The following is a 27814-nucleotide window of genomic DNA, read 5'->3' on the forward strand; positions in this document are numbered from 1 at the left end:
ACACTTGCATAAACACATGCATGCACACACAGAGACATGTATACACACACGTGTGTGCACACATGCCTGTACCCACACGGCTGTGCTTGCCCTGCTGCTGCTCCTCGCCACCATGGCTGATTCAAGGAGCCCGGAGCCTCGTCCTGCACTGTCACCCTGGTCCATTGCTGCCTGCTCGGAGCCTGACGCTGGGCTCCAACAGCCTCGGCATGGCACAGCGCGGCCGGTGGCCACGAGGCCCCGGCCACGCTGCACGGCAGGCACAGCAGCGGGGAAGGGGCTGACGCTGCAAACCGCAGCGACGCAGGGAGCTGGGAGAGGCGCTGGCGCCTGCTCCGGCCTGGGGAACCCCAGCCCCTGCCCGCCCCGGGCGCACGGGGATTTTCCAGCAGTGGTTTCCCAGACCCATGGCCAGTAGATGGCACAGGAGAGACAGCATCAGTCCAAGTCTGGCACTGGGCATCCCCCACAGCAGCACCCTCAGCCCCAGCAGCCCCGGCTGTGCCCCGTCAGAGGGAGTTTTCCCTGGGAAAGAGCCAGGGTCCAGCCCTCAAGCCGCCCCGCCAGGCACTGGCAGTGGGGCTGGGGGAGCTGGGCTGCAGGAAGGGGCTGGGAGCCGGCGCAGGGACCAGCGATGGCAGCACTGGGCCTGGGGCAGGAGCCTCCACGTCATGGACACGGTGTCCAGGACCCCCATCGCCCGCGTCCCCGTCCTGCCCCGCTTGGAGCACCCCAGGGCCCACGACCGTCCCTCTCGCATGGGGATTTTACTCCCTACGGGGCTCTGGTTCCTCCTGCATGAGCTGAAAACAACGTTGTGCGGCTGCCCAAGGGTGAATAAATTGCCCCCCCGGGCCTCTCCGCACAGCAGCAAGGGGCTGATGCAGGGAAACCCAGGGCAAAGAGCGGCAGGAACCCCCGTCCCCGGCGGGCGCTGGCCCTGCCGCCTCCTGCGAGCCGGGACGGGGCCCTGGAGCCCCAGCGAGCGCCGGGGAGCCGCCGCGGCCCCCTTCCTCCCTGCCTCGCGCCCTCGGCGCACATTTGGCTTTTCCTGTTTCGGGTTCGCCTGCAAACCCAATGAGGAAATAAGGCGGCGTCACATGCGCCGGCCTGACAGTTCGCACCAGCTAATGTGGTCGGCGGGGCGGGAGAGCGGCGCCAGCAGCGAAGCACCCGCGGGGGCTGCTGCCGCCGTGCCCAGGCCCCGGGCAGCCGCGAGGAGGGGGCTCGCCGCGGGCCGCGGGGCCGGCCGCCGCCAGCGATGTTCTCGCGGAAGAAACGCGAGTTAATGAAAACTCCCTCGATATCTAAGAAGAGCCGGGCAGGAAGCCCGGTGCCGCAGACCCTGCCGGTGAGTGAGGGGGGGCCGCGCGCTGTGGGGCGACACCGTGGGGCACCCATGGCCCCGCAGGGAAGAGCCGCCAGCGGGAAGGGGGAGCGCAATGGGCCGGCCTGACGGGGATGGCGAGAGGGACGGTGAGGAGGAGGAGGGGGCCGAGGAAGCCCCCTGCTCCCCGGGACCCGAGTGGGGTTTTGCCCTGGACACAGGGGATGGGGCAGCAGCCGACGGGCCAGCTGGGGGCAGCGAGGGCGAGCAGGGCACATGGGGCGCCGGGGCGGCAGGCAGGGCAACTCGCGGCCGCGGGTTTCGGGAGGGCAGCGGGAGCCCCCGGCCTGCCCCGGGCACAGGGAGCGGGAGTGGGGGGCGCTGGGCTCGGCCCCGTCTTCATTTCCCCGCTGCCGCTGCCGTGGGCGCTGGAGGGGGGCAAAAGGAAGCGGCTGGGCTCCGTGGGGCGGCTGGGGGTGTCCGCACACCCCGCCGGCACTGCGCGCGCACCGTGTGCCCGCCCCGGCCCACGCGACCTGCAGGTCCCCACTGGCACCGTGGGGCTGCCGGGCACCACGGCCCCGCCGGCGGCTGCCTAGCCAGGGGGGGCCTGTCCCCGTGCCCGTGCCCGCCGCCCCCCGGGAGAGGGGCCCATGGGGGGCCCAGCCCGCGCGCCCCGGGGCTAGCCGGCCGGAGGGATGCTCAGCCGACGGACGGCTGGCAAGAACAGCTACAGCCCCTACTCGGCGGGGCGCCGCGGGGGCAAATCCGTCTCGCCCCGGCACTCCTTGGACTCGCTGCCCCACGCGCCCAGCGTGCGGCTGACGGTACGCCGGGGCGCCCCGCGGGCACGCGGGAGGGTTTCCCTGGCCCCAGCCGTTTCGGGGCGGGGGCCTTGGGCACAGACGGCCCTTGGCAGCCCCGGGGACCCCACGAGCCGGTGGGCCAGCCCCAGGGGGGGGCTTTGGGGGCTTCGTCGCTCGCTTTTGTTGTCTAAGGGAGCCTCGTGCTCCCGGCCCAACCGTTCCCGGGAGGAAGGCGCTCGGTGCATCTGCCCCTTCGGTAGCAAATGCGGCTTCCAGCCCCCCTGCAAGAGCGAGCTGGCAGCACCCGGCTGGAGATCTGAGGCCCAGCATATTCGCAGGACCCCCTCCGGCCCTGGCTGGCGTATGGCTCCCGCGCTGTGCAGGGCCCTGCAAGAAGCCGGAAGGTGCCTGGCTCTGCGGCTGCCTCCCTGGGGCCTGCCCTGGCCCTCGTCCCCAGGGCGGTTCCTGGCACCGGCCTCTTCCTCGGGGTTGCTTTCCCCCTGGAAATCCGGGGCTCCCTCGGCCCATGAGCTTTCTGCAAAGTTAGTGGCCTGACTGGTGTCCCCATCCCGGCCGCCATCCCGGCAGAGGCATCTGCAGGCAGGGACGTGCCAGAGCTGGGATGGGGCAGGCTGAAAAAGAGGAAGGGATACGTGGGGCCGAATCCTGCCGGCCCCGGGGTCGGGGAATGCCGGCGTGTGGCGGGTGCCAGCAGGGACAAGGCAGCGGTGCCTGCACGGCTGTTGTGTGCCCACCTGGAAGCGGCAAACCCGGATCCAGGGGGGCTGGTGGGGGCGTGGGGGGCCCAGGGAACCGGGCAGCCGTGCCGGCGCGTGGCCTGCGGTTTGGGAGCCGATGCCTGCTTGCGAAACCCCAGTGCTGGGGGGAGGTTTGTCTGCAGGGAGCCCGGGGGGCCTTGGGCAATGCCCAAGCTGCCGGGGGCTGCCGCAGCCCTCGTCTCCCCGGGACCATCCGTTGCACCAGCTCCCCGGGCGGCCCCGCACCGGGAACAGCGGGGCTCGGCCAGACGAGTGGCCCGAAACCTGCTGGCCTCTCTGAGCAGCCCGGCTGTTTTCTTGCTGGCGGAGTCGCTGCCTCTCTCCTCCGAGTTGGCCCTGCTGCTCCCGGCACCGTTTACCGCCAGCCCCAAACCTGCCCCGCGGCGGGCAGCAGCCCCCGGTGCGAGATCCCCCGGGGACGGACCCAAAGCGCTGGCAGCGCCAGGGCAGGGAGGGCTGCGCCGCATCCCCGCGGCACGGCCGGGCTGCTCCCCTCTCGGGCTCTGCCAGGCTGCCAGGATGGGGAAACCGAGGCACGGCACGACTGCAAGCCCCTTAGGCAAGGGGTCATCTGGGCTCTCCCACCGAGCCAGGGTCGCCGCCGTGCCCCGGGGCCTCACGCTCGTCCTCGATCCCCAGGACCTGTCCCGGAAGGATTGCCTGGAGGCACCCGGCTCCAGCCTGGGGGACCTGCCCCCCGGCAGCGCCAAGCTCAGCAGCAGCCCCAGCGCCGTGGGCACCCTCAAGCGCCCCACCAGCCTCAGCCGCCATGCCAGCGCTGCCGGCTTCCCCCTCACCGCCGCGGCCCCCCGGGCCCTGCCCAAGGGGCACAAGACCCCCACGTCCTACAGCCCCATGGACGGCGGGGAGGGCCCCTTCATCGAGGTGGAGGACATCTCGCAGCTCCTGACGGACGTGGCCCGCTTCGCCGACGCCCTGGAGAACCTGCGGGACGTGGTGCTGCGCGACGGTGAGTGTCCACGGCGGGTCCCGGCCCGGGGCACCCCCAAACCCCAGGGCCACACGCGCCACCGGCACCGTCACGCCGCTCCGGGTCACCCGCCCGTGCTCCCGGCTGGTGCCGGGGCACTGGGATCCCCGGACGGAGCCGGACCCACGGTGGGGGTCCCTGCCCTGGTGGGGAGGGGATGGGGAGCCCCAGGGCACGGCGGGTCCCTCGGGAGCCCCATGGCACAGCAGGTCCCCGGGGGCCGCGGGACCGAGCGGGGTGAAACGGTGGCGGGTGGCTGCCGGGAGCTCGGAGCCAGGATAACGCGACTTCCTGCCCACGAGCTATTTTCATCCGCCCGCTTTCCTGTTTACAGTGCGGCGGTGCCAGCTGGCTGGCAGGGCCCCCCCGGCCCCCCGGGGTGCCGGGCACGGCCCCCCACCTCCCCCAGCCCAGCCCAGCCTCGCCGGGCGGCCGGCGGGATGGGGCCGATGCCGCGGGGCCGGGTGCGGGGCCGGAGGGCCGGGGGCTGCGGGAGCGCGTCCTGGCTCCGGGGAGGCAGAGGAAGCGACCGCTCTTGCCGTCCCACGGCGAGGTGGGGCTGCGGGGGGGGATCACATGACGCCCTGTTTTTGGCGCTGGCCTTGCAAACATGTTGACGCATCCCCAGTTGCAGTGGAAAACGGCGGTGCCCAGCCCATGGGCAGCGCTGCGCACGGCCCCGGCGGCCCGGGGAAGCGGAGCACGGCACTGCCCGGGTGGGGATGGGATGGGGCCGGAAGGCGATGCAACTTTCCCGGGAAAATGTGGGGATCTCCAGGCAGGGAGGAAATTGCTCTGAACTGGAGCAGGACCCATCCCACCACCATCCCTCCTCGGGGCTGGCAGTTATTGCCGGCACCCAGTTTGCCCTGGGCCGAGCTGACCGGCTGGGAGAGCCGGGGCGGTTCAGGGGGCTGCTGGCGCCGTCCCGAGACGGCAAAGAGCGCGGGAGATGGCGGGAGGCTGGTGCTGGCCCACACATACGTGTCCTGCCGGAGACGTTCCCGGAGGTGCCAGGGCAGGATGACGCCGCGGGGCGAAGCAGAGCAGGTCCCAGCAGCGCGGGCAGCCAGGCTTGACCCGCGGGATGCAGCAGTGATTTTGGAGAGTCCTGCTCCCTTCTCCACCCGTCCAGCCCAGCCGGGTCTCGGTTCCCAGGCCCGTTCCCAGCCCTTCTGCTCTCCCTGTTTCCCACTCCGGAAGGGGCCTTGGAAATGTGAGAGGAAGCAGAGGAAACTCCTTCCCGACCCTGAGATGGGGGCTGGGAGGGGAAGAGGGTTTGCCCGGCCGGGCAGCGCGGTGCCAGACTCCCTTCCCCCCCACCAGCCCCCTCCTGGGCGCTTCCCTACGTGAGGCTCTTCACTTCCTAAAAAGGCTGCCAGCGCCCTGCCCCGAGTCCCAGCGCCGGGCGCGTGGCCAGCGCCTCGCGGTGCCAAGGTCACTCCAGGGCTGCTTCTCCTCCAGCCACGGGCACTGGGCTCGCAGCTCAGGGCCAGCCGCTGCCCTGGCCTCACCCCGGGAATATCCAGTCACCAATCACTAAAAAGGAAAAATTTAATGCCCAAAAGGTCCAGCTGCCCCCAGGCCACCGCCGCGGCGGGCAGAGGGGACACACTGACCAGTTTAACCATCAGCCATGGCGCTGGTGAGACGGAAGGACTGGGACAGCCCGGCATGTCCCCTGCCCGCGAGCACGCGCGGGAGATGGAGAAGCAGGCTGGCCACCGAGGGCTGCCCGCCGGGCTGTCCGTGTGTCACATGCGAATATCCACACACGTGTGCACGTACAAACACGCGTGTGCAGGCAGACGCCCCGTCCGCGCCAGTTGTGCCATTTCAACCCCCTTCTCTTGCAGACCCCAAGGAGTCCCAGCGGCCGCAGGCCCACGAGTGCCTGGGAGAAGCCCTGCGCATCCTGCGCCAGGTCATCAACAAGTACCCGCTGCTCAACACCCTGGAGACCCTGACGGCCGCGGGGACCCTCATCTCCAAAGTCAAGGGTGAGAGGAGACGATGGTGCCGGGGAGCTGGGCGCTCCGGGGAGCTCCGTCCCGCTGCCCCCCTGTGCCTGCCCCGAACGTCCTTGGCCAGGTCCCAGCGCTGGGCTCTCCTCGGGAGAACGGTCTGAACTCGCCACCAGCCCAGGACAGGACTCTCTGCTTTTTATTTTTGTTTTAAGGCCCATGCAGTGCCAAGAATGATGGAGCCCAGATCCCTGCCTGGGGGTTTCCAAGCACGGCCGCAGGAAAGATACTTAAATAATCGGATACTCTCCTGCATAGCTCCTGGCAGCACCTTGTGTTTATAAGACCGGGGTCTGTCGAGCTGAGATCCTTGCCAGGGCAAAACCTCCTAAGAGCAGTTACAACAGCCGTGGGGAGTAGGGAGGGAGGGCTGAGTTAACCGCACGCCGAGCACAACATTTTGCGTCACTGCTTCATTTCCTGGACACAGAACAGTAACCGCAAGGGACAGGAAGCCTCGTCGCAGGGTGGAACGAGCCCCGCTGTCAGGCTGATTCACCCGCCATGGGCTGGCCCCAAGACGGAGAGCGTCGCAGCTGCGGACACTCCCTGGGGCCGGCCAGGCTGGGCAGGGGGTGGTGGCAGACCCCGGTCCTCACCCCGACCGGGCGGCTCGCCTCCATCCACCAGCCCCGGCGCCTCCCGAGGGCATGGGCAGGGAAGGGGCCAGGGCAGAGCGGGCGGCAAGGCGGGACGGCAGTGGTGGGGTCAGGCCTTCATCGGTTCCGTGCGGGGTCTGCTGCAAGTGTCCCTTTGCCCAGAGTCTGGAAAATGCAGTTTGCGACGGTTCCCACTGCCGCGGACGGTTCCTCTTTTGGTCTGGGCGAGAGCCCTTCAGTAGGAAGCCTTTCTGTCTTGAAGCGGCGGCTCTGAAGACGGCCCAAGACAATAAAGGCAGTGAAACAGGCTCATGGTCAACAGCACTTTTTCAGCAACCCTGGGTAACGGGAGTAAATAAAAATATGAGCCAAGTAACACTAACATAGAAATCAATCCTGAGATAGGACAGATGAGTGGTAAGGAAACAGAGACATTTTGCCTTTAACTAGACCAAGGTCATAGAAATAACCCCCAGGAACGGTCCTGATCTCCCTGCTGCACCCCCAGCTCTCCCCAGAGCTGGCCCAGACACCAGCCAGCTCTGGTCTTCTCCAGCTCCAGGCTATTTGTTTGTGTGCTTGCAGTGCTCTCTCACCCGGCACGTTTCCAAAGATACGTAGGAGGAGGTAGGTCCCAAGCAGGGTCTAAGGGCAGGCTCACACCATGGGGATGGAGGCCCCTTGCCCACTGCAGGCCTGAGACTGGCAGGAGCCGGCAGCCCTTCTCCTGGTTTGAACAGGAACAGGCATTTGTGATGACAGGGCTTCTGCATTTCCTCAATTTCCAGGTTTCCATTACGAATCCAACAATGAGACAGACAAGCGGGAGTTCGAGAAGGCTGTGGAGACCATTGCAGTGTCCTTCAGCAGCACGTAAGGGATTTTTGGCCAGCTGTCCCCCAAAGAAAGTCCCCCCAATGGACTCCACCACCCCCTCCCACCGAGAACACGCCTCCTCCCTTCCCCATCCCCTAAACACAGGCACAGCCCCACACACGGCGGTTGGTTTGGGGGATGCCTGGGACCACACTGGGAGGGCAGATTTATGGCACGAGTTTATGCACAGGTACCAATTCACAAGCTCCTCCTGCCACTCGCAACAGCAGTTCCTGGCACAGGAGTCCGGTCCAGCGCCAGGACAGACCCCAAAGCCTGCTCGGGCTTGCAGGCTCCATCTCCTGGCCCCGCTTCAGTGCTGGGCCACCACCACCTCTCCTGCTCCAGCTGCACCGCCAAGCCCACCTCACATGGAGCTGAGCTGATCCCCACCAAAATCAATATTGCAGCTCCAACTGTCTTAGTCCTAGTCCTACCCCGAGCACTTGAGCTGGGTACCGTCTGGAGGCCACCCTGTTTTGCCGCTGTCAGCCCTTCTTTTGCTGACCAGCCATATTCTTGTTGTTGCAGTGTGTCCGAGTTCCTCATGGGGGAGGTGGACAGCAGCACCATCCTCTCCATCCCACCCAGCGACCAGAACCAGGTGAGTGACACCAGCTACCATCACACAGGTCTTGGCTGGCCTGTGCAGGGGCACTCAGACTGGGCTGGGGAAGGAGCAGAGCCCCCAACCCCCAATGCGGGATTCCCAGCTTACTTCCAGGCCCGGCAGAGCTGTGTGCAGGCTTTGCCTGTCTGGTCCTGTCCTCACTGCCACTCGCAAGGAGAGGAAAAAGGCACCTGGCAGCTAGATGCAAAGGGGACAGGCAAGGTGGAAAGAAGTTGGCTAGGAAAGGGATGGAGTAGCTTTGTCAAGAGACTGAGAACAGGACTCTGGATTTCTCTCCTTAGCTCTGTCCCAATCTGGGGTGTGCACAGAGCAAGGCATTTCTCCAGTGAGGTCCCCAATATCTCATGGTCCTCCTGTAGGACCTTCCTGTAGGACCTTCCTGTGCCCAGCAGACTTCAAGCAACAGCATAAAAGCTCCAGCAGCTCAGGGTTTCTGGTCTCCCCTCCATCTGCCAGATCACCCCACCACTACTCCCTTTTCTCTTTGTCTGATTAGTTCCTTTTCTTTCCCAATTCCCAAAGTCTATGGAGAGTCTCTACGGAGGGATCCCCGGGCCTGGAGGAGATGGCATGCCATCTGGCATGGAAAGCTATGACACAGGTAAGCAGATAGTTCTCTGGGTGCAGGAATATGGCAGCAGGACTGGGGGATGCCAGGGTACCTGGCTGAGCTGAATGGCTGACAGGAAAGGGCATCTTCCCCACCGCCACTGTGGTCTTGCGATGAGGGGACTGGCACAGCCTCCTTGCCCACAGTGTGCTTAAGCGCCCTAGTTCTGGCTGTGCCAGAGAGCCAGGCAATGCACAGGAAGGACATCAGCGCTGCACCCGGCTCCTAGGCTGCACTGAAGCAGTTACAAGGGCAGGGGGGACGATTTGCTTGGCTCCTTCGGGAGCGGAAGCGGGATCCTTCATACAGCCATGCCAAGTGTTTCTCCTTCTTCAAGCAGTACCGCTCCCAAAGACAGCACCAGCAAGGTGTTGGCTTGCTCCTCGAGGCAAGGAGCCCTGATCTAGCTACATGCGGTCGCTGCGGCCACTAGCACAGCACCAGTGCCCACTGCAGCTGTTCTTCCTTGCAGTGAACATAATGTAAAAGACCTCAAAATAGACATGAAAAGGGCTTTGAAGCACACTGGGTGTTGGCTGCCTAGGTTTGCTTGGGGAAACCATTTCCTGGGCTGAGCAATTCTGACAAATGTGAAGATACAGGTGAGCAAAGGCAGCACAGAAGCACACAAAGCTGCTGCTGTTGGCACAGGGTGTCTGCAGGACACCAGCACAGTCAGATAACAGCACTGATAACTTGCGTGAGATGGAGCAGGGAAGAATTTGCACCAAACGCTCAGGAAGCCTGAGGCAGGCAATAAACAGACAGGTCAGGCACAGGAAACCTTGCAGGGTGAGGAAGGTCGCTCTGCTCGAGTGTTGGGAGTTTTCGTGACTGTTTCAGTGATTCTGGAAACCCCAAGACACTTGAAGGGAGTGGGTCAGTGAACAACAGTGGCTGGCAGCAGCACAGTTCAGTATCTCTCTCCTCTTTCTCTTTTCCCACCTTCCTCTGTGTCCCCATGTCACAGTTCGCCCACCCGCAGAGGAAGTGGATGTCATGCTGCAGCGGTGTGAGGGCGGAGTAGATGCTGCTCTCCAGTACGCCAAAAACATCTCCAAATACATGAAGGACCTCATCGGTTATTTGGAGAAAAGGACCACTCTGGGTGAGAGGGGGAGGATGGAGGGTGGGGTCTTCTCCACAGCAGGGCTGAGCTCCTTGTGACAGCATCAGAGCAGATCAGCGTCCTCTGAGATGACATGCATGAAGTTAACAGAGACAAAGCTTTTGGATCTTGATCTGGAAAAGGGCTTGAAACAGACAACTGCTGACTGCCTTCTGCACTGAGCATGAGGCTGGAAGTCAGCATGTGTAGTTTTTACTAGGATTGCTCACATGATGTGTATAATCTGGGACAAGCCACTTTTTCTGCTTTTTTCCTTCCAAAAACGAGATCTACCTATGCTGTCATGTCTGTAGATGAACTACCTCCATGTATATGCAAAGAACCCAATCAGCAAGGAAATTCTTGCGTTTCTCATGTCTTTTCACTTCCAATCTTACTCTTCCAGAAATGGAGTTTGCCAAAGGGCTTCAGAAGATGGCAAACAGCTGCAAGCAAACCATCACTCAAGAGGTAAGTCCACATGTCCTGAAGCCACACAACGTCTAGAGTACTGGGCTGTATCTGTACCACACCAGGAGCAAGAAGCCCTGGAAAGCTTTTTGTTTTGCCTGGCTTCAGAGCCCAGGAGACTGATCATGCAGTTTTCCAAAGCTTTTTGCTTGGCAAAATTCATGTGTGCAAACCAAAGGAATCAAAGCAAAGGATAATGCTGAGACCCCCCCAAAACCTCCTCTATCAGTATCTAATACTTCTTTTAGCTTTTGGGAATCCTGTCCCCTCACCACTATAACATCCAGAGACCAAGCTCTCCCCACTCTGGGAGCAAAACAGGGCCAGTACTTCAAGCGGTGGTGACCTGTAGCACCCAGCAGAGCAAATGCCGGAGGGGTCTCTCCGCTGGCCCTGCCAGGTGTGCCAACACGGAGAGCCAAGGCAGGCTCATGGACGTGTCCTGCATCCTGTGCTCCTGTCACAAGCTGCCGGGCAGGAGGCTTCAAGCCTCCTCAGGCCTCTGACCTCCCTCCAAGCAGTCTCTTTGCAGTCTGTGACCACACTGGTTCAGTCCAGGGCTGGGCTTTTACCAGTGGCTGGCAGGCGAGCTGAGCCTCTAACTCTTCTCCCCCCAAACACATCATTGGAGAATGTTTCCCTTGTTTCACGATGCGGTGTTAAGGTCATGCATTTTCTCATTTCTCAGACAAGTATGCCATTCCTGTCGATCTACTTGCTAGCTCTGGAGCAGGACATGGAGTATGGGACGTCGGTTCTGCAAGCTGCCAACACCTTGCAGCACCAAACCTTCCTTCAGGTGGGAGAATGCCCAAGCGCAGACCCCACCCGTGTACACACACAGGGGTGCTCAGACACACAGAGTCCTGAATTGGATGACTCGGTTCAGGGTGGAAATGGTCTCTGAGGTTTGTGTCCCTGAGAAGCAGGAAATGCCTTCTTCCCCAGGAAAGGCTATCTGAAAACGGCTCTTCCCCAGAGGCCATGCAGCGAGGAAAGGCTGGATGTCTCCTTATGCTCTGGTACCATAGGCAGCTCTTCTAGGAATCGCAATCCAGTTGTCTGGTCTTTCAGGGGTTTGGATAAAGGGTCTGGGAGAATCTCCCAAAGTTTGGCAGGAACAAGCAGCACCTCCTTATTGTTTTGTATCTCATCTGAGGCCTCTCTGTGTCAGCATGTTTCCCCTTCAGCATAGACCAAGTTACACTGATCTCCCAGAGACAGCTGCTCTCTGGAGCTGTGTGCCAGGGAAAGAGAATTGATGTCCTGTTATTGCAGTGTGTGGCTCTTGCTTAGATCAATCTGAAGGGAAACTGAATTTGGTGCTTTCCAGGCTGCAGTTTTTTGTCCATGACACAAACCCTCCCTGTAACTGAGCCCAGTTGTGCTATCTGGAATGATAACAACCATCACAGGAAACTTTTCCTTGCAAAGCTTTTTGCAAAGGGCAGAACAGCGAGCATTTAGCTCAAACCACTGTGTTGTTCCTTCTCCCTCCTGATTCAGCCACTAACAGTGAGACGCCTTGAACATGAAAAGCGAAGGAAGGAGATCAAAGAGCAGTGGCACCGGGCACAGAGGAAATTGGTGCGTAACAGAGACACATAGCATGGGCTGGGGTTGTGCTCCCTGATCCTTGCCTGAAGTATCCTCAACACGTTTCTCACGGATAATGTTGAACTTCTTACCCCTCTGAAATAAGTGTTGGTTGCTTTGAGCTAGAGTGCCTCTTCCAGGGCCTGCCATGCTGGGGGACCCCAGAGAAACACGGATGCAAGGGGCCTCCTAGCCTCTCTGCAGCGTGGGAGTTGGCGGGGATACAGCCGTGCCTTGCAGCCCCTCTGCCCTCATGGGGCCAGAGAGCAACACACAGATGGAAAAGAGCTTTGGCCATCCACATCCCCATGTTAGTTTCCCTATTAAAACTCAAGAGCTCTTCCCTTATTATTAACTATTGTTGTAATGGTGAAACTGCAAGAGTCCTAGTCAAAGACCCAAATCCTGCTGTCCTGAGCCATGCACAATCACATTACAAAGAGATGGCTCCCTGTCCCAGTGCCTTACAACTGAAAGTCTCCTCCTTCCATACTTGCTCCACAAGGGGAGCTTGTTCATGCTCAGCTAAGGGCCCAGTCTGTGGCCATGTCCAAGAATCTCTCAGGGCAGCATGTGGGAGACGATGATCCCCTTGCAGAGTTCAGTCCTCACCCTGGGTCACTGTTTTCATTGGCAGCAAGATGCAGAGGTCAACCTGCGCAAAGCCAAACAGATATACATGCAGCGCTGTGAGGAGCATGATAAGGCCAAGTACATGGCAGTGAAAGCGGAGGAAGAGCAACAGAACACCACCAGCAGCATCACCACCAAAACCCTGGACAAGAAGAGGCGGCTGGAAGAGGAAGCCAAGAACAAGGTAGGAACAAAAGAGCTCTGGATGATGGCTGAGCAAGGAGCCTGTTGCGTGCCTGTCTTAGCCTGCAAATGGATGCTCAAAGGCTTCTTTTGGATGATAGCTGCTACACAGCTCATCAGTGCTGCTGTCCTGGATTCCTTCCCTCCTTGCTTCCAAGCCCCATTAGAGCTGCCTCTCCTCCCAGCACACAGAGAGCTCTTTTTGGTGCCATTGAACCAACTCCAGTGCCTTCTTGGTGTCCAGCTATTTTCATTAGCCCACTGCAGACCAGGCCCCAAGGGAATCTGCTGCCCCTGGCAGGCAATTGGCAGCTGCTCAAATGCTCTGGATGGGCTCCACAGACCTCTTAGCGGGTGAGCATCTGCCTTGCAAGAACCTTCTCACTTCTTGCTGTCCTAGCACAGGAGAAGCCCAGAAAAAAATGAGACTGAACTGAGCTTCCTGCTGGTCCTCAGACATGGTGCAGGAAGGCCTGGAGGACTGTAAATGGCACTTATGCAGTAACACTTCTGGGAGGGAGGCTTCATTCCCCTGGGACTGTCCAGGCTAAATTCTTGCAATGCAGAATCCTAGGCCAGGAGCACAGGGAATTGGGTCCATGTCCAGAGAGGCCATACTCCTTCCCTCTGCACTGTTTCCATCTCTTGTTCTCCCAACTCTCAGGCAGATGAGGCAATGGCCACATATCGGACCTGTGTTGCGGATGCAAACACCCAGAAGCAGGAGTTAGAGGATACCAAGGTGAATGCCTTGCGGCAGATCCACGAAGTGATCAAACAGAGTGACCAGATCATCAAACTGGTGAGTAGGGCTCACCTAATCGTGAGTTCCTTGTCTCCCTGTTCCTTGTACATCGCCTCATAAAGCTCATGTCTGATTCTATGTTATTTTCAGGCCACGATCTCCTTCTACCAGATTATGCACATGCAGACAGCTCCGCTGCCTGTCTACTTCCAGACGCTGTGTGAAAGCAGCAAGCTCTATGACCCTGGGCAGCAGTACGCCTCTCACGTCAAGCAGCTGCAGCGAGGAGACGAACCTGAGATCCAATACGACTTTGAGCCCTACGTGTCACACAATGCCTGGTAGGAAAGGAGGGAGGGCAGATCGTTGCAGAAGGGTCTGTTTTACACTTATCTTCTCTATCGCTGGTAACCTTCCCCTGGGCTGGTACTACGCTCTCCTGCTGAAATTGGTATGCTTTCAGAATGCCTGAAGGTAGCTCCTGTTGAGAAAACTGGGGCTGGACCACCTGGGAATTCTCCTCACAACCCAATGCTCCCACCTTGCTCTTTGCAGCCAAGGACAGGAACATTCTACTGTTGGAGGAATAACTCTTCCACTCTAAAGAAGCAGGGAGGACTCTTACTGAAAGAGCTGATGGATGAGACAGGCTATCTGGTATTTAAGATAGAGGGCTGTAAATCCCAAGACAGGTAGATAGCAGCCGTGAATAAGATTTTCAAGTGTCTCTTTTCTTTTCATCCACTTTGACATTATTCCCTTTTCTCCTTCTTTCTGCCCACCAGGTCCCCCTTTATTCGGACACGGAAAGGCAGCTTCAATGCCAATGACTTTGCAACAAATGCCAGCTCTGATGGAGCTGGGCTGCCCAAAGATGGAAATATTTCAGATGGAGGGGCAGGAGCCAAGGAGCAGCAAAGTGGAGCTGTGGCAGTTGACAGGAGAGGTGAGTCTGGAGCAGAGAGAAGCCTGTTCATTACACTTCCCAACACCACTATTTTCAGGTGTTGGTCCCTTCCTTCTACTCTGGAGCAAAGCAAGGATAGCTCCCTCCCTTGGGAGGGATACCAAGGGCCAGGGCTTCTATTTGCAGCAGTAGGACAGGCTGGAAGAGGAAGCCTTGTAAGCTGAATTTCCTGAAGGACACAGGATTAGATACATCTTTTTTGCTGTCTGCTGTTACTTAACATCTCATTCTCCATCTTCCCATCTCTTCTTTCCCTTGCTGGATGTGCTACTGAAGGCACTGCAACCACACCAGTTCCTTCAACCAGCCTGTAAACAGCAAACTGAGCAGCTTCCTTCAGTAATTTAAGTGTCCCCCAGAGTCTCTAGGCTGTTCTCCTGTGTTACTGTCCTGCACCCAGGAAACAATCTTGAATGGACTATGTGTTTTCTTCTGCAGGTGGGAGGGGACACCAGGTTCATAAATCTTGGCCAACCTCCATTTCTGAAGTGGACAGCAGCCTGGATTCAAATGCAGGTAGGTACAGAAAACAGTGCAGGGCAGGCCGTGTTTCCCCTTCTACTAAAGTCAGCCTAAGAGTAGTGTAATGGAGGTGGGGGGAGCCTGTTGCTTCTTTTTTATCTGCCTTAAAATAAACCTCTGTGTTGTAAATAACTGCTCTGATCCCAGTCTCTAACAGCAGATGGGATGTGGGAGCACTGAATCATCACAACTACACTAACTGCAAACTACTCCACTGCAAGGCATTGTAGGGGAATGTATTGCCCCTGCCAGCTCAAAGGAAATCTCTCATTTTCACTAGAAATAGTCACCCCAGCAATACAAGGCACAAGACTTTTTGCTGTGGGAATCAGTCAAACACATGAGAGCTCGCTCAGAAGAGAAACAACTTTGCCAGTAATCTCACTCACTTGCGGTTTTTGTTTTGACAGGTGAATTCAGTCATAAACTCCAGCGATTGTCTTCCAATGGCACCATGTCCTCTAGCGAGGAGCTGGAAGAGAAGGATGAGAACGCTGCTTCCTTTGAGCAGAGTACGTAATAAAGTGGGAAATGAACCAGTGATTCTGCTGTGCATGTGGCTCTGTACTCAAATGCCATGACAATGTTAACTGCAGCTTGACTTCTCCTGGGGTAATTTAGTAGTTCTGAACAATTGCTGGGAGGAAATCTGAAATGACAGTAAACCCATAAGGAACCTACTGGCATTTTCTTTACAAAGGGATGAGCTCTGCTGAAACCAGTGGGAACAGATGAGCCAGGACTGTAGACCTCAGAGCACAGGTTATCTGTAACGCTGCTAGAACTAGTGCACCTAGCTGACTGACAGATCTGTGACAGTGACCCTTATGCTCAAGATGTGGAATGCATTTCTTTTTGTTCTGCTTGTAGGCATCAATGGAATCACCCCAGAAATGACGGCTCCAACAGGACCTTTCCGAAACGTTGGCTTATCCAAGGCTGCCCAGACTCATCGGCTGAGGAAGCTCCGTACCCCTTCCAAATGTCGGGAGTGCAATAGCTATGTTTACTTCCAGGGAGCAGAATGTGAGGAGGTAAAGTTGTGGGGGAAGGGGGAAGAGAGTTTGGTGGGATGGAACAGGTGGAGGATATGTCCCATGAACTGTACAAACTGTACGATGCACCAATTTTTTCAAGTCCTCTGGTCCACTCCATCCTCATTCTGCACCTCATCCATATTCCGCAGCAGCATATTGTCGTGTAACTTATGTCACTTGGGTGTCAATAGGTCTGTTGTAGAGGGTGCTGTCTCTTGCCTTCAAACATTTTTCTGTTTTTTCCAGTGCTACCTCGCCTGCCACAAGAAGTGTCTGGAAACTTTGGCCATCCAATGTGGGCACAAGAAACTCCAAGGGAAGCTGCAGCTTTTTGGGCAAGACTTCACAAAGGCTTCTCAGAGTAGCTCAGATGGCATCCCCTTTATCATCAAGAAGTGTATATCTGAGATTGAGAAGCGGGCACTGAAAACCAAGGTGAAGCACTCTCCCTTCCCTACCCTTCAGCTGGGCTCAGCTGCTTTCTCCTGAGATGATTTTCTGTCTTGGTATCAAAACTAACACACTCATTTTTGAGATTAATAGGAGATAGGGAGTCAGAAAGTCCCATGTTATAATCTTAGCCCTGACACTAACAAAGTCTGACCTTGGAAACTCACTTGTCTTACCTCCCTCTCTTTCCTGTCCACAAAACAGGAATGACGGTAACATCTGAGCTGAAACAGCTGTCCCAGAACTACTTCTGAGAGGGATTTCCAACTCCAAAATGAGAGGAGGGGAACTAGAAGCTCACTGTCTTGAGCAAACTTGAAAACAAACATCTGTCTGCACTTCAACTCCATTTTTCTCTCTTTTATAGGGCATCTACCGAGTTAATGGTGTAAAGACCCGTGTGGAAAAGCTTTGCCAGGCATTTGAGAATGGGAAAGAGCTAGTAGAGCTATCCCAGGCTTCCCCTCATGATATCAGCAACGTCTTGAAGCTCTATCTGAGACAGGTAAGATGCTGGTGATACCTTTTGCTAAGGGGGAGGTAGAGGAGAGACGACCAGTAGAACTAACTTTTCAAAAACAAACCTGTCTTCACTGAGACACCCCTGGCAGGAGTAATTCTGCCACAAACTGGGTTTAATATCTGTCTGCTACATAGCTATGCCAGCACTGGTGAAAGAGGTCCCTCCTAGCTGAGGATGAATCAGACATGTACATGTGTACAAATGGGGAGTGGGGAAGAAAACAGACTCCCCCCCCGACAGCACTCATGCTACATCTCCTCTGAGTGAACTGCAGGTTTCGTGCTTTCAGTCAGTGAGTCTTCATACAAATTACACGCAATCAGTCTTTGCATGGTTCCTCCATTGCTGTAGCAGCAAAGTTCTTATCCACAGAAATGTAACATACAGAAGTCCTCCCTTTTGCAATTGGGGAACGAGGTAAGCAAAAGGGAAGTGATCTGACAAAGGTCACTCCACGTGGCGGAGCAAGGGGCTGAATTCACTTCTCCCTGACCAGCACTTTCCCTGTAAAGTCAGATCTGTGGTGTGCCCAGCCATTTGTTGTTATCTTGGTGCTCAAGGCAGTTTTGTACCAAAAACCCTCTTTATTCAGCAAAGACTCCTGTATGTGAAACTTGCAATGCAAACTGTGTGACCCACATCCTCAAACAAGCCACCACAAGGCAGAAGGAGAGGAAGGAACTTCTCTTTGTTTTGCACTCTTACCACTTAACTCTTTAGTGCTGCGTTTCTTTGAGGCCTGGCAGAAGAGGTGTAACTCCATGGGAGGGTTCCTACTGCATTAACTCAGGAATCTAGCTCAGGTACCCGGTTCAAGGACGGAGGCTTTTCCCTAGGTTCCCTGCATAGAGAGAGGGAGATAATTATTCTGATATGTCTCTGTGGTTTTTCCAGAGAAGAAAAGCAGAGTGGAAAGGGAGGAAGTTGGTCCTGAACCATGATCCAATCTCTAGCTAGACACTGCAGATAAACCAATTTAAAGTCGCTCTGCAAGAGTGCTGAATTGGTAGGAACCACTGCTCCGCTGTGCAGGACAATCTATCCCCAAAGAGCATCTGTTCAAGCCATTCTCAAAACAGTGCCAGTGATGCAAATCTGCCAACTGGTTAACATGCTGCTTTGGGTGCTTTATGCAATCTTCAAAGCCAGATTTTCCCATCTAACCTCAGCCACCTTTGCTGCAAGCTAAGCTGATTCCATCTTGCCTTCTGCTCTCAGAGAACAATTAACTCCTGTCCTTTTTCTAACAACCTCTTATCTACTGGAAAACTGCTGCTATGTCCACCCTTGGCCAAGTCATTTTTTAGAGGAAAAAATAATTCCTTGACCTTTACCCAGAGGCAGCTATCCAGCAGAGAGCACCAAGGGTTTGGTCAAATGCTACTTTTTGCTTGAACTTCACAGGTACTTATTGGCTATGACAAATGAGGCTGCATTTACTTGCTTCAGGAGATGAACAAATAAACATTATCCTCAGCGTGTTCTGGGCAACAGGCAGGCTCGCCTCCTGCCAGACGCAGGAGGCATGGCTCTCCAGAGACTCATCTCCTCTCTGATCTTCCTTCCTGCAGCTGCCAGAGCCCATTATGCCCTTTCGCATGTACAATGAACTCATGGGCCTGGCAAAGGAGAGCTTACAAGGCAGCGGCGAGGCCAAAGGCAAGAGCGGGAAAGGGGGTCCTGAGCTGGTGGACAAAGGAGCTGACACAGACAAGGTGGTTGTGACCCTGGTGTTGAAGCTGAAGGAGCTGCTGAAGGAGCTTCCTTGGGAGAACATGGCCACACTCCAGTACCTTCTACAACATCTGAGAAGGTGAGAAAGGCTACCCCAGGACCAGCGCAGGTGCTGGGGTACCTTCCCTTTCTCCCCTACAATGGGAGGAAGGGGGTCAAGCACAGCCACTCCCCTCAAACCATACTGGCAGTGGGGACAGCTCAGCCCTTCCTAGAAGCAGAAAGGTAGAAAGGTACAGCTACTTCTCTGCCATTCACGAAAGCTGTCATTTGTGCCAAAAAAGGGCATTTCTGTGCTGTCAGTCCAGCATTTACTCCTGCCTGGATGTGCCAGGCTAGGTGAGCTCTCCCCATCCACCTGTCCCTTCTCTCTGCATGCCAGCCTGCTCACCCTCACAAGTTGCTCTTCCTCCTCTCCAGGATTGTGGAAGTGGAACAGGACAACAAGATGACCTCAGGCAACCTGGGCATTGTCTTTGGGCCAACACTCATGCGGCCAAGGCCCACAGATGCCACTATTTCCTTGTCCTCACTGGTTGATTATCCCCACCAAGCTCGCATCATCGAGGCACTCATCATCTTCTATTCAACCATCTTTGAGAACAAGGACACCACACTGCTGGGTGATTCCAGCAAACATGCCACAGATGCTGAGGAGGAGGCAGCCAGCTGCTCTAACGTGGTATGAGACATCTGAGGAAGGAATCAAAGTTAGGGGCTGCAGAGCCTACGGAGACAGTCTATTTGTGCTTTCAGCCTTGGGCAAATCACACACTTTCTGCGGACTTGTCTACAGAAGGAAGTAGATCTAATACTTGTGTGATACCTCTCCATAAGAATGTTTCTCTGGTGTTTACATTACTCCATTTTGGAGTCTGTGCCTTTGCATTTCAAAATAGATCCTATGCTTTTAATTCACCAGCTTAATTGACAGCACCTTCTCTCTGTAGTGAGGAATTAAAGAAAAACAACAGCCCTCACCATTGTGCCTCTCCTTCTCTCCCCCAGGATGACACAGGCTCACAGCCTGCAGCCCCTCATGGCAGCGTTCCCTACCTAGAACTGCCTTCAGAGAAGGGTAATTTGGATTACAGCGCAGACTCGTACGGAGGTGAGTGAAAGGCACTCTGAGGCTCCCCTCCAGTGTGGGCATGGGTCTTTCAGAAGGTACAAAGGGATGTGAAAAGGATTCCAGAGGGCCTTTCACTTTCAGGATGCCAGCTTCACAAATTCAAAAACACAGCCAAAAGCTACCACTTGATTGCTATAGGCCTCCTCTAATTTCTGGTAGGCACTGATGGCTCATTAGCCACAACCACTTTCATTCTTGAATTTTCTTTGGTGTATTCAGCCAAAGGTAATGGTTTCATACAAGAACAGTTTCATCTACAGAGGTACACTTTAAAAGGAAAAAGAAATTGCCCAGTATGCCAAAATCCAGGAGGACAAAGCCTCCAGTGCCACTACTGGCAATAACACAGAGCCCTTCCCTTATCCTAGACACCAAGAGATTGCCGAACAAAGCTTTTGCTAAAGCCATGGTGCTGGGTTAGAGAGTAATGCAAGGCTCCATGTGCCCCTTAGAGTCTGGTGATCGCTCAGTTGATTCTGACTCTGAGCTGGAAGACAGCGGGGAGCTGCCAGCTACCGCAGACAGAAACCCAAGAACCCAGCTCGCAAAACAGGGGAGCGAGACAAGCACAGATGAAGCTCAGTTCTGCGATGACGGGAGCGAAGGACAACGGAGCCGAACCTGCAGCACGGGCCAGTCAGATGCAGAATACACGGCTTCCCGCTGCCTCAGCCCCCCAGGAGAAGAGCAAAGTGATCTGGAAGAATACCCCGAAAGCAGCGTCTCTGCCGCTCACACAGACTACAACACAAACCAATCCAACAACACATCTGTGCCTGTCACTGCACAGGGCACCAGCTGCTGCCCAGCATTTGGCAACAAGGTACCAAAACAGCCACAAAGTCAGGCTGCGAGCAGCAGCCCAGGTTTATTTAAGCAACCTGGCAAGAATACCACGGACACTGGGATGAGGCAGATGAGCAAAACCCAGGAGCTATCCACACACAGCTAAGCAACATGCAAAGCTGTGATGTTGAGGGAGAGGGAGGGATAGCGCAAAGCCACAGGTCAGCTCAGGAGAGCTTGGTGTGTCAGCTGCAGGCAACAGAGTCATTGCTGTTTAATGACTGAAGCTTTCACACAAAACCCCTGAGTCACTTAGCTCTCAGCAAGGAAATGCAGATCAGTTTGTCTCAACTGCTGGTAGCCACAGGGCTGGAGCCTCTGCTAGGTAGAGCCTCTGTCCATAAAGCACCTTTCTTTGAAAGGAGATGAAGCAGGGGGAATCTTTAGCTTGCTGTTGAAGACTGGGAAAGAACCCAGGCCTTTGCTGTACTAGTACCAGGCTACAAGTTTAATCTTTGCCACATTTCTTAATCCCATACCTCTACTGCAGGAAGAGATGCAAGGAATTAAGGGATCTTATCATCCAAACTGGCTGCAGCTTAAAGAGGGGAAAAGACTGCCTAGAGTTGATGCAGAGAAGAGTACCCTGAATACCAGGTAGCAGGGTCAAACAGGAACAGGTGGGAGTAAAACCCAGCATGCTTTAAGAAAGCACCACCTTGGACAGTAAATGCTTTTCTTCTGCAGGGCCTGGCTCCCTACTTGCTCTGAGCAGCAGAGGCGCCGCATGGCAAAGCGCCCCGCGGCCCCCAGGGAAACACAGGCCCAATAGGAAGCCATGGGAGCAGCGTGGGCAGATTGGGACAACTCCTAGCACTGCCACATGCAGGCTGGCTCTCCCAGCTTGGGAAATAGCTCACAGAGAAGGGAAGATCTTGCTAGAAGAGTGCTGGTTTCAAAGTAGCTTAGTAAAAGCCATGCACACCATCTTGCATATAGCATTGAGTGCTTTAGGGCTGAGGCTGCACTGTTTACCAAGGCCCTAGAAGGTACACTGATCATTTATAACTGACTGTACCAGGCATCCAAAGTCCAGCTATGAATTTACTGCAAGAGCCTCAGCACTTCTAAGCAACACAGGACTCGGTGACATGCCTTTCCCGGATCAGCTGACAGGTTTGCATTGCTGCTTGTATTTATGGGCATTTTTTCTACTTGGCAGGAGCCACACAAAGAGCAAGCCACAGGCTGTAAACAAGCTCAAGGGACAGATTTTCCTAGCTGCATAGTCCTGAGCATTACATGACCTCTCAGGTAGTATTTTTTGCTTTAAACAGACTTTAGGTCTCCAAGTTGCAACAGCAGTCAAAAGTTGCAAATCTAGGACTACACCCCTGCTCTTCCACCTGTTCCTGAGATGAGGGCAGGACTGCCATTGCTTGAATCGGCAAACAGCCCCTGCCAGAAGGAGGTTTTTTGTTTTTTTTTGGGGGGGGGGGCAGATTTTGTTTTCTGTTTTTTTTTCAGTTTGGGGGGGTTGTTTATTTGTTAAAGAGATGACCCTTTAATACATATCCACTACCTCTGCTGGCAAAGGAAGTTAAAGGGTTAAACAGGACCAGCCAAAATATTTTTCAAAGCTATGACACTTTTCTGCACTGAAGCATAAAAAAAAAAGCCCCCAAAAAGTAGATACTAAGCTTGAAAGAGCTGAAAGCTGTTTCCTCTTATTACCCTGCTTGTACCTGAATTTGGACTTTATTCCTATTGCCATTGTTGAGTATCCCTAGACTCGACCCAGCAGGGTATATGATGAATAAAGACCAAGAGATCCCTGTCTGAGTTAGATGCACAAGGGCTAGCGCACACAAGTAACTAGTAGCCCATGGCTCCTATGAAATTGCACAGATCCAAAGCTGGTTATTAATGAATTAGCCAGACCCTTCTTCAGTGAAATGCTGGAAACCAAATCATCTCTTGCTGTCTACACACATATCGGGCCTGACCATTCCAACTTTTAAGAGCATTCAGACAAATAGCGTACAGCAAGGGGGAAAGGCAGAGACAAAACTCCAGCCTGTTCCAGGAAGCTAAGCGAGAGAAGCTGGAGTGATGTTTCAGCTAAAATATAGTGGGTGGCACATGTAGGTTATACACACCTCATCACTGCAGATTTGAGTCATCAAACAGATGTTTGAGCCAGTGCTTAAGAGGATCAAATCTTCACAACAGTGGAGAGAGTCTGGGCTTTACAATTGCCAGAGTTCTCCAAGATTAATTTTAAGTGCATCTCAGCACAGTAGTTAAAAGGTACACAAAACAGAAGTTAACTATATAGTTAAGGAGTTTATCTGAGCCAAAGAAGAGCTAGAAAGACTCATGAGACATTCTTCTCTACAGCTCTTCAACAAGATAGTTGGATTTTCCAGCAGGCCATTTCCATGGTAGCAAGAGAAATCAGGCCGACTCCCCTCTTGCTACAGAACTACCACCACTGGCGGTACCGTGTGTGTTTGCAAGGATGGATGATGGGTGAATGTGAGTGAGGGAAGGGAAATGCCCTTGAAGTCAACATATTGCAAAAGCTATGCTTGAGCTTCACATGGTAACAGGCACCCTTCTATTTGTATATAAATTCAGCACAGAGACAATAAGGCATGTTTGTTGTGACATATTTGTACTGCTGAATGAAGCTGTGCTCCATGTTTTGCTGTGTTCAAATTAGCATGCTTGCAAGAAGAATAAAATCAGTGTGTTCCAACCTGTGTCTGTCCTGGAGATCAGGGTTTTCCAGACTCAAACTCATGGCTGCAGGAGGCTAAGCACTGTAGGGAAGTACTTCATTTACTTACTAGAAATGCTCTGAAGTTTACAAACGCTCAAGGGAACTGAAACAGATCAAGATGTATGGAAGGGGATAAACAACTCTCCATTGCAATATTTGAACACCAAGGTATCAAAACAAGGGTCAGAGAGGTTATAACAGATCAAAGCAACAAGGTATATCTTAACTGAAGTATCAAAACTGCACAAGAAAGCTAGATCAAAGTTAAACAGGCTGAGCTCTGGGGCTCAGCCCAGAGCCTTGAGCAGCAAAATATTCTAAATAGAAGGAAGAATAAGGGAACTCGCAAATTTCAGAAGACTTTTGTACAAGGAGGATTGAGAAATACAATAATAATGAGGAACAGCAACAGTACAAACCTTTATTAAAAATAAAGTCCTATAAAATAGGAAAGCAAAGGCCTTCTTTCCACTTGCTTCCTCCCTGAACACTTCAGTTGCTTCAGGTTAGTTTCATGGCATGAGTCCTCATAGGAGAATAAGGAGTTACAGCAAAATCAATACTGGAAAACGAGGAGTTACAGGCCAGGTAACATGAATGCACAGAGGCAACGCAGAAAGAATTTTCTCAGCCATTTATAAAAAAATGGGAGACATCCCAGAGTGTCTGTAAATTGGTGGTGCATGGGAAGATCAGGAAATGTCACAGAATTCTCTTCCATACCTGGAAGAAAGAAACTCAGGATGTGAATCACCTCACACCTCCTTCAGCTGAACTGCCAGTCCAGCACTCCGTCACTGAGCACAGGGCATGGAACAGAGCTTCCATCTACTGAGGCATGTCCAAGGGATGAAACCAGTTAAGTCTTGGTCTGCTGTTTGACTGATGCAGACAGTTCTCTACACAAAGCATTTAAGTTTTGAGATAATGTGAATTCTTACAGCTCTTCTCTTGCAAGCACCCACTTCAAGTCAACCCTGGATAGCCACAGTATCTATTTAAGGCACTGCCAAAAGCCCTCAGCTAGCCAGATCCACACAACCAGAGGGTTTAGTGCTCAACCTTACCTGACAGCTCCGGATTACTGCACCAGTCTGTAGGTGATGTAGCGGCCTGCAGTCTCGCTAGGTCTTATGATCTTGACTACCTAGGAGTCCAAGAGAAAGAACTCATGAATGAGAGAAGCTGGTGGCAAGTTCCCCCAGCAGGGCTTCCCTGCCTATATTTGTGCCAGACATGCACACGCACTCAAACCCAGACAGAATGGTCTCAGCAGCCACAGAGACTTTCAGCACTAAGCTTCATGCCTGCAGCTGGGGTGTAGCATAGAAGCATCACATTCATGTGCAGGGGAGTCAAAGGTTGGGGCTGGTGTCACATCTGCTGGTCCTCATCAGTTGATTCAACAGCCAAAGCTATCTCCCCTTGCTGGAAGTCTGCCCGGCTTACGCAAGTCTCTGCACCATAACAGCTTTCCTATGTGAAAGAGATGCCCTTCCCTTCTCTAGGAGTTCTGAAGTATCAGCAATATCCTCTATCACAGCTCCTTGCTTTGCCTGCAGAGAACTGCTGCCTGTCACCAGCTTGCGTCACTCTTACCTGACCTCGCTTTATTCCGAAGTACCTGGCCACAGGATCCCCAGCCTGTATCCTCGGGAGCTGGTTCTCTCTCAGCTTACTGCACAGGACAGTCAAGGAAAGGCTCTATCAGCAGAATAAGCAACTGGCCCAGGTGCCCATTTGTTCTAATAACTGTGCCCTTTCCCAGAACAAGGTATTACACTGTCACACTCGGAGGCGTATTCATTTTCAGCCCAAAGCAAGTATGAATCACACCCAGGAAGGAGAGGAACGAACCAAGGATACTATCGGGCTAGTAGCTCAGTTACTTCTTCCTTTGTCATGACCACATGCTCTGGAACCAACTGTAAACAAAGGAGACAGATTCCAAGATTAGAAAACCAGAGAAACCAACTGTCTCCTCACAGCAGCAGGACAAGGAACATGTGGGTAAGGGAAACTGGAACAACTACTGCTGCATCGCTCAGCCTGACCTACCAAACAGAAAGTCTCTAGATGCTGGCTGATGGTCTGCAGCTCAGCAGAGAGACTGATTGTCCTGCTCTTGCTCCACTGCCAACACCACTCACCTCATGTTCTGTGATGTTGATCAAGAGCTCTTGCTGCAGGAACTGCTCCAGAATGTATTTGGGAGCCATATCTACCAGGGACTGAAAAGGAAAAGGCATGTCAGACTGCAGCACGGGGCACTGCTCTAGGACAACCCTACCTGTGCTCAAACATCACATTGCAAGCAATATCACTATATTTGTGCTCACATAGCTAGAGCTACACAGGCAAAAGGCAAACGGACCTTGTCACCACTGGTAAGTATCTCCTTTTCCCTCTCACAAATCTCTGAGGAGGCCCTCAGTTCTTCTCTAACCAGAGTTAGAAAATTATCTTTAATCAGAACCAGCTGTTCTGGTTAAATACACTTGTATGTTAGTGCCTGTGTTAAGGCACAACAGGCTTTAGTGAAACATTTTCTCAAAAATAAAATTCTACATTCTTATTAATCTAAATCAGTACTGAAAAACAAACATGCAAAACATCCATGGTCCATAATGACCCTCTGAACCCCGAGACAGCTTTCTTTTAGGGTACTCTGTACCTGCTTTGCTGAAGGAGTCATGCCTTGCTGTACCACAATCAATGCTCTGGTGATGTTCTCCTCCTGCATCCTCTGGCAGTACATCTTGATTGTCTTTATTCCAACCTTGGGCTCCTCTGGGAAACAAGTCAGTCCCAGGATTACAATACATATGCTTAAGAATCCACATTCTAGTAACTTCTGTGCACAAGGATATGACTTGACGCAAAATAACATTTGTTCGTTCTACTTTGTAATGTATTTCTCCTCTGCGCAATATTCTGCATCCAGCCCACCAGCTGCAGAAATTACGCCTGTGGTCATACATGGCAAAACTTATGGAATGCTTCACCCAGTTAAATCCAATGGGATAACACATGTTGCATAAACCAACAAAACCTGATGTGGAGTTTACCACACCAAGATTTTTATTTTGCAGGGCAGGATAAGCCTTCTGAAAGGCTCCCTGCCAGCAGAACAGGAAGGAACTGGCTTATATTGAAAATGAGAGTTTTTGAGCACTGGGGGAGCATGGTCACATCAGACTTTCAGAAAGCAAAGCCATTCCTTCCACCCAGCGTCTACCAGTGTGAGGCAAAAAAGTAATGCACAACAGCTGCAGATATTCCTTGGTGTCTGAGTTAACACTTCTGAGAAGTCCAAGCTCATCGCACAGATGGTAACTGTGCCACACTCACCTGGGAAGAAAACAAACATCTGATCCGTTGGATCATCGTTATGAGCCACCAGCACAGTCAGGTCAGTGCGCCTTGGTCTTCCTTCACTAGGTTTATCCCCAAACTGGGCCTTGAACTCCTCCAGGGTCTGATCCAACTCATCTTGAGTCACCAGATAGCCCCGATCATGACAGAGCTGCAGAGAACCTTCTCACTTGAGACATGCAACACATAACTCAACTTCACAGCTCTGCTCGCTTCCCACATGCAGCGTTTCACCCTTCACACTCCAAACGCAAGTCCCGCTGCTGCCAGAGCCCGCACCAGAGCTCCAGGCACTGCTCAGCCATTGAGCCCCCACCACGACAGCTCCGCACAGCTCGCAGCACACCGCGATCCTGCCCGCGCCCCGCAGGACGAGGACAAGCGCTCCCAGACGGGCCCAAGAGGGCCCAAAACGCCAGGACCCCGCCGCGGGGGTGCTCCCGCCGCCCGCACGGACCCGGGACCTCACGCGCCCCCCGGCCCCCAGCCCAGGCCCAGGCCTTTTCCTCCCCTCTCCAGCCGCGGCCTTCCCTAAGGCCCAGGCCCAGGCCTCCCAACCCCCGGCCGGGGCCTTTCCCCCCCCTCCACCGCCCGGCCCCGGCCTTCCCCCACGGCCCCAGGCCCCAGGCCCCGGCCCCGCACCTGCATGATGGTCTTGCGGATCTTCCACAGCCGGTACGTCTCCTCCTCGTCGTCCATGGCGCCCGCTGCCCCGCGCACGCGCGCCGCCGCCGAAGGCCCCCGCCGGCCCTGAGGCGGCCAATTTAAGCGCCTGCCCCGCGGCGCTGCAGGCGGGGGCGGCCGCCGCGGGGGCCTCGGGAGCAAGGGCTGCTGGGAGATGTAGTCCCGCCCGCCTCGCGCCGCCCTCGCCTCGCCGCTGCTGCCCCCTGGCGGGCGGCGGCAGCGCTGCGGGGAGCGGGCGGCGGCAGGTCTCGGGGGGGGGCGGGGGAGGGAGCTGTGGGGCAGGGGCGCTGGGATGGGGCCCTGGGGCGGGGGGGGTCCTGGGGCAGGTCTGGGGCAGGTCTCGGGGGGGGGGATCCTGGGGCAGGTCTGGTGGGCAGGAGGATCCTGGGGCAGGTCTAGGGGGCAGGGGGGTCCTGGGGCAGGTCTGGGTCGGGGGGATC

General features: G+C 55.0%; 2 protein-coding genes across 2 annotated transcripts; one reads left to right on the plus strand and one right to left on the minus strand.

Moving 5' to 3' along the window:
• Positions 1-1251: 1251 nt before the first annotated feature.
• On the plus strand, positions 1252-23885 carry ARHGAP45 (Rho GTPase activating protein 45). The gene is made up of 23 exons (XM_067313020.1): positions 1252-1351; positions 3552-3882; positions 5760-5903; positions 7315-7399; positions 7934-8006; positions 8556-8634; positions 9614-9751; positions 10158-10222; positions 10911-11021; positions 11729-11809; positions 12456-12635; positions 13299-13436; positions 13530-13720; positions 14165-14325; positions 14785-14862; positions 15279-15380; positions 15739-15902; positions 16152-16340; positions 16723-16860; positions 18450-18691; positions 19033-19294; positions 19621-19723; positions 20197-23885. The coding sequence occupies exons 1-23, from the start codon at positions 1262-1264 to the stop codon at positions 20694-20696; spliced, it is 3645 nt and encodes a 1214-aa protein (XP_067169121.1). The 5' UTR covers positions 1252-1261; the 3' UTR covers positions 20697-23885.
• On the minus strand, positions 23723-27428 carry POLR2E (RNA polymerase II, I and III subunit E). Its single transcript, XM_067313019.1, has 8 exons — positions 27333-27428; positions 26667-26841; positions 25990-26105; positions 25466-25546; positions 25182-25240; positions 24915-24993; positions 24383-24462; positions 23723-24038 (listed from the first exon to the last, which is right to left on the minus strand). Exons 1-7 carry the CDS (start codon positions 27387-27389, stop codon positions 24397-24399), a joined length of 633 nt encoding a protein of 210 aa, XP_067169120.1. The 5' UTR covers positions 27390-27428; the 3' UTR covers positions 23723-24038; positions 24383-24396.
• Between the last annotated feature and the right edge of the window lie 386 nt (positions 27429-27814).

The sequence above is a fragment of the Apteryx mantelli genome, chromosome 30 (genome assembly GCF_036417845.1).
Source record: "Apteryx mantelli isolate bAptMan1 chromosome 30, bAptMan1.hap1, whole genome shotgun sequence".
Taxonomy (NCBI): domain Eukaryota; kingdom Metazoa; phylum Chordata; class Aves; order Apterygiformes; family Apterygidae; genus Apteryx; species Apteryx mantelli.

Excerpts from the sequence above, each read along its gene's own strand:
- ARHGAP45 (XM_067313020.1), top strand. The coding sequence starts at position 1,262 with ATGTTCTCGCGGAAGAAACGCGAGTTAATGAAAACTCCCTCGATATCT. Across the intron at positions 3,883-5,759 it reads GGACGTGGTGCTGCGCGACG|ACCCCAAGGAGTCCCAGCGG; the intron begins GTGAGTGTCCAC and ends CTTCTCTTGCAG. Across the intron at positions 10,223-10,910 it reads AGCAAACCATCACTCAAGAG|ACAAGTATGCCATTCCTGTC; the intron begins GTAAGTCCACAT and ends CTCATTTCTCAG.
- POLR2E (XM_067313019.1), bottom strand. The coding sequence starts at position 27,389 with ATGGACGACGAGGAGGAGACGTACCGGCTGTGGAAGATCCGCAAGACC. Across the intron at positions 26,106-26,666 it reads GATGTTTGTTTTCTTCCCAG|AGGAGCCCAAGGTTGGAATA; the intron begins GTGAGTGTGGCA and ends CTTGTTTCCCAG. Across the intron at positions 24,463-24,914 it reads TCGGAATAAAGCGAGGTCAG|GTAGTCAAGATCATAAGACC; the intron begins GTAAGAGTGACG and ends TTGGACTCCTAG.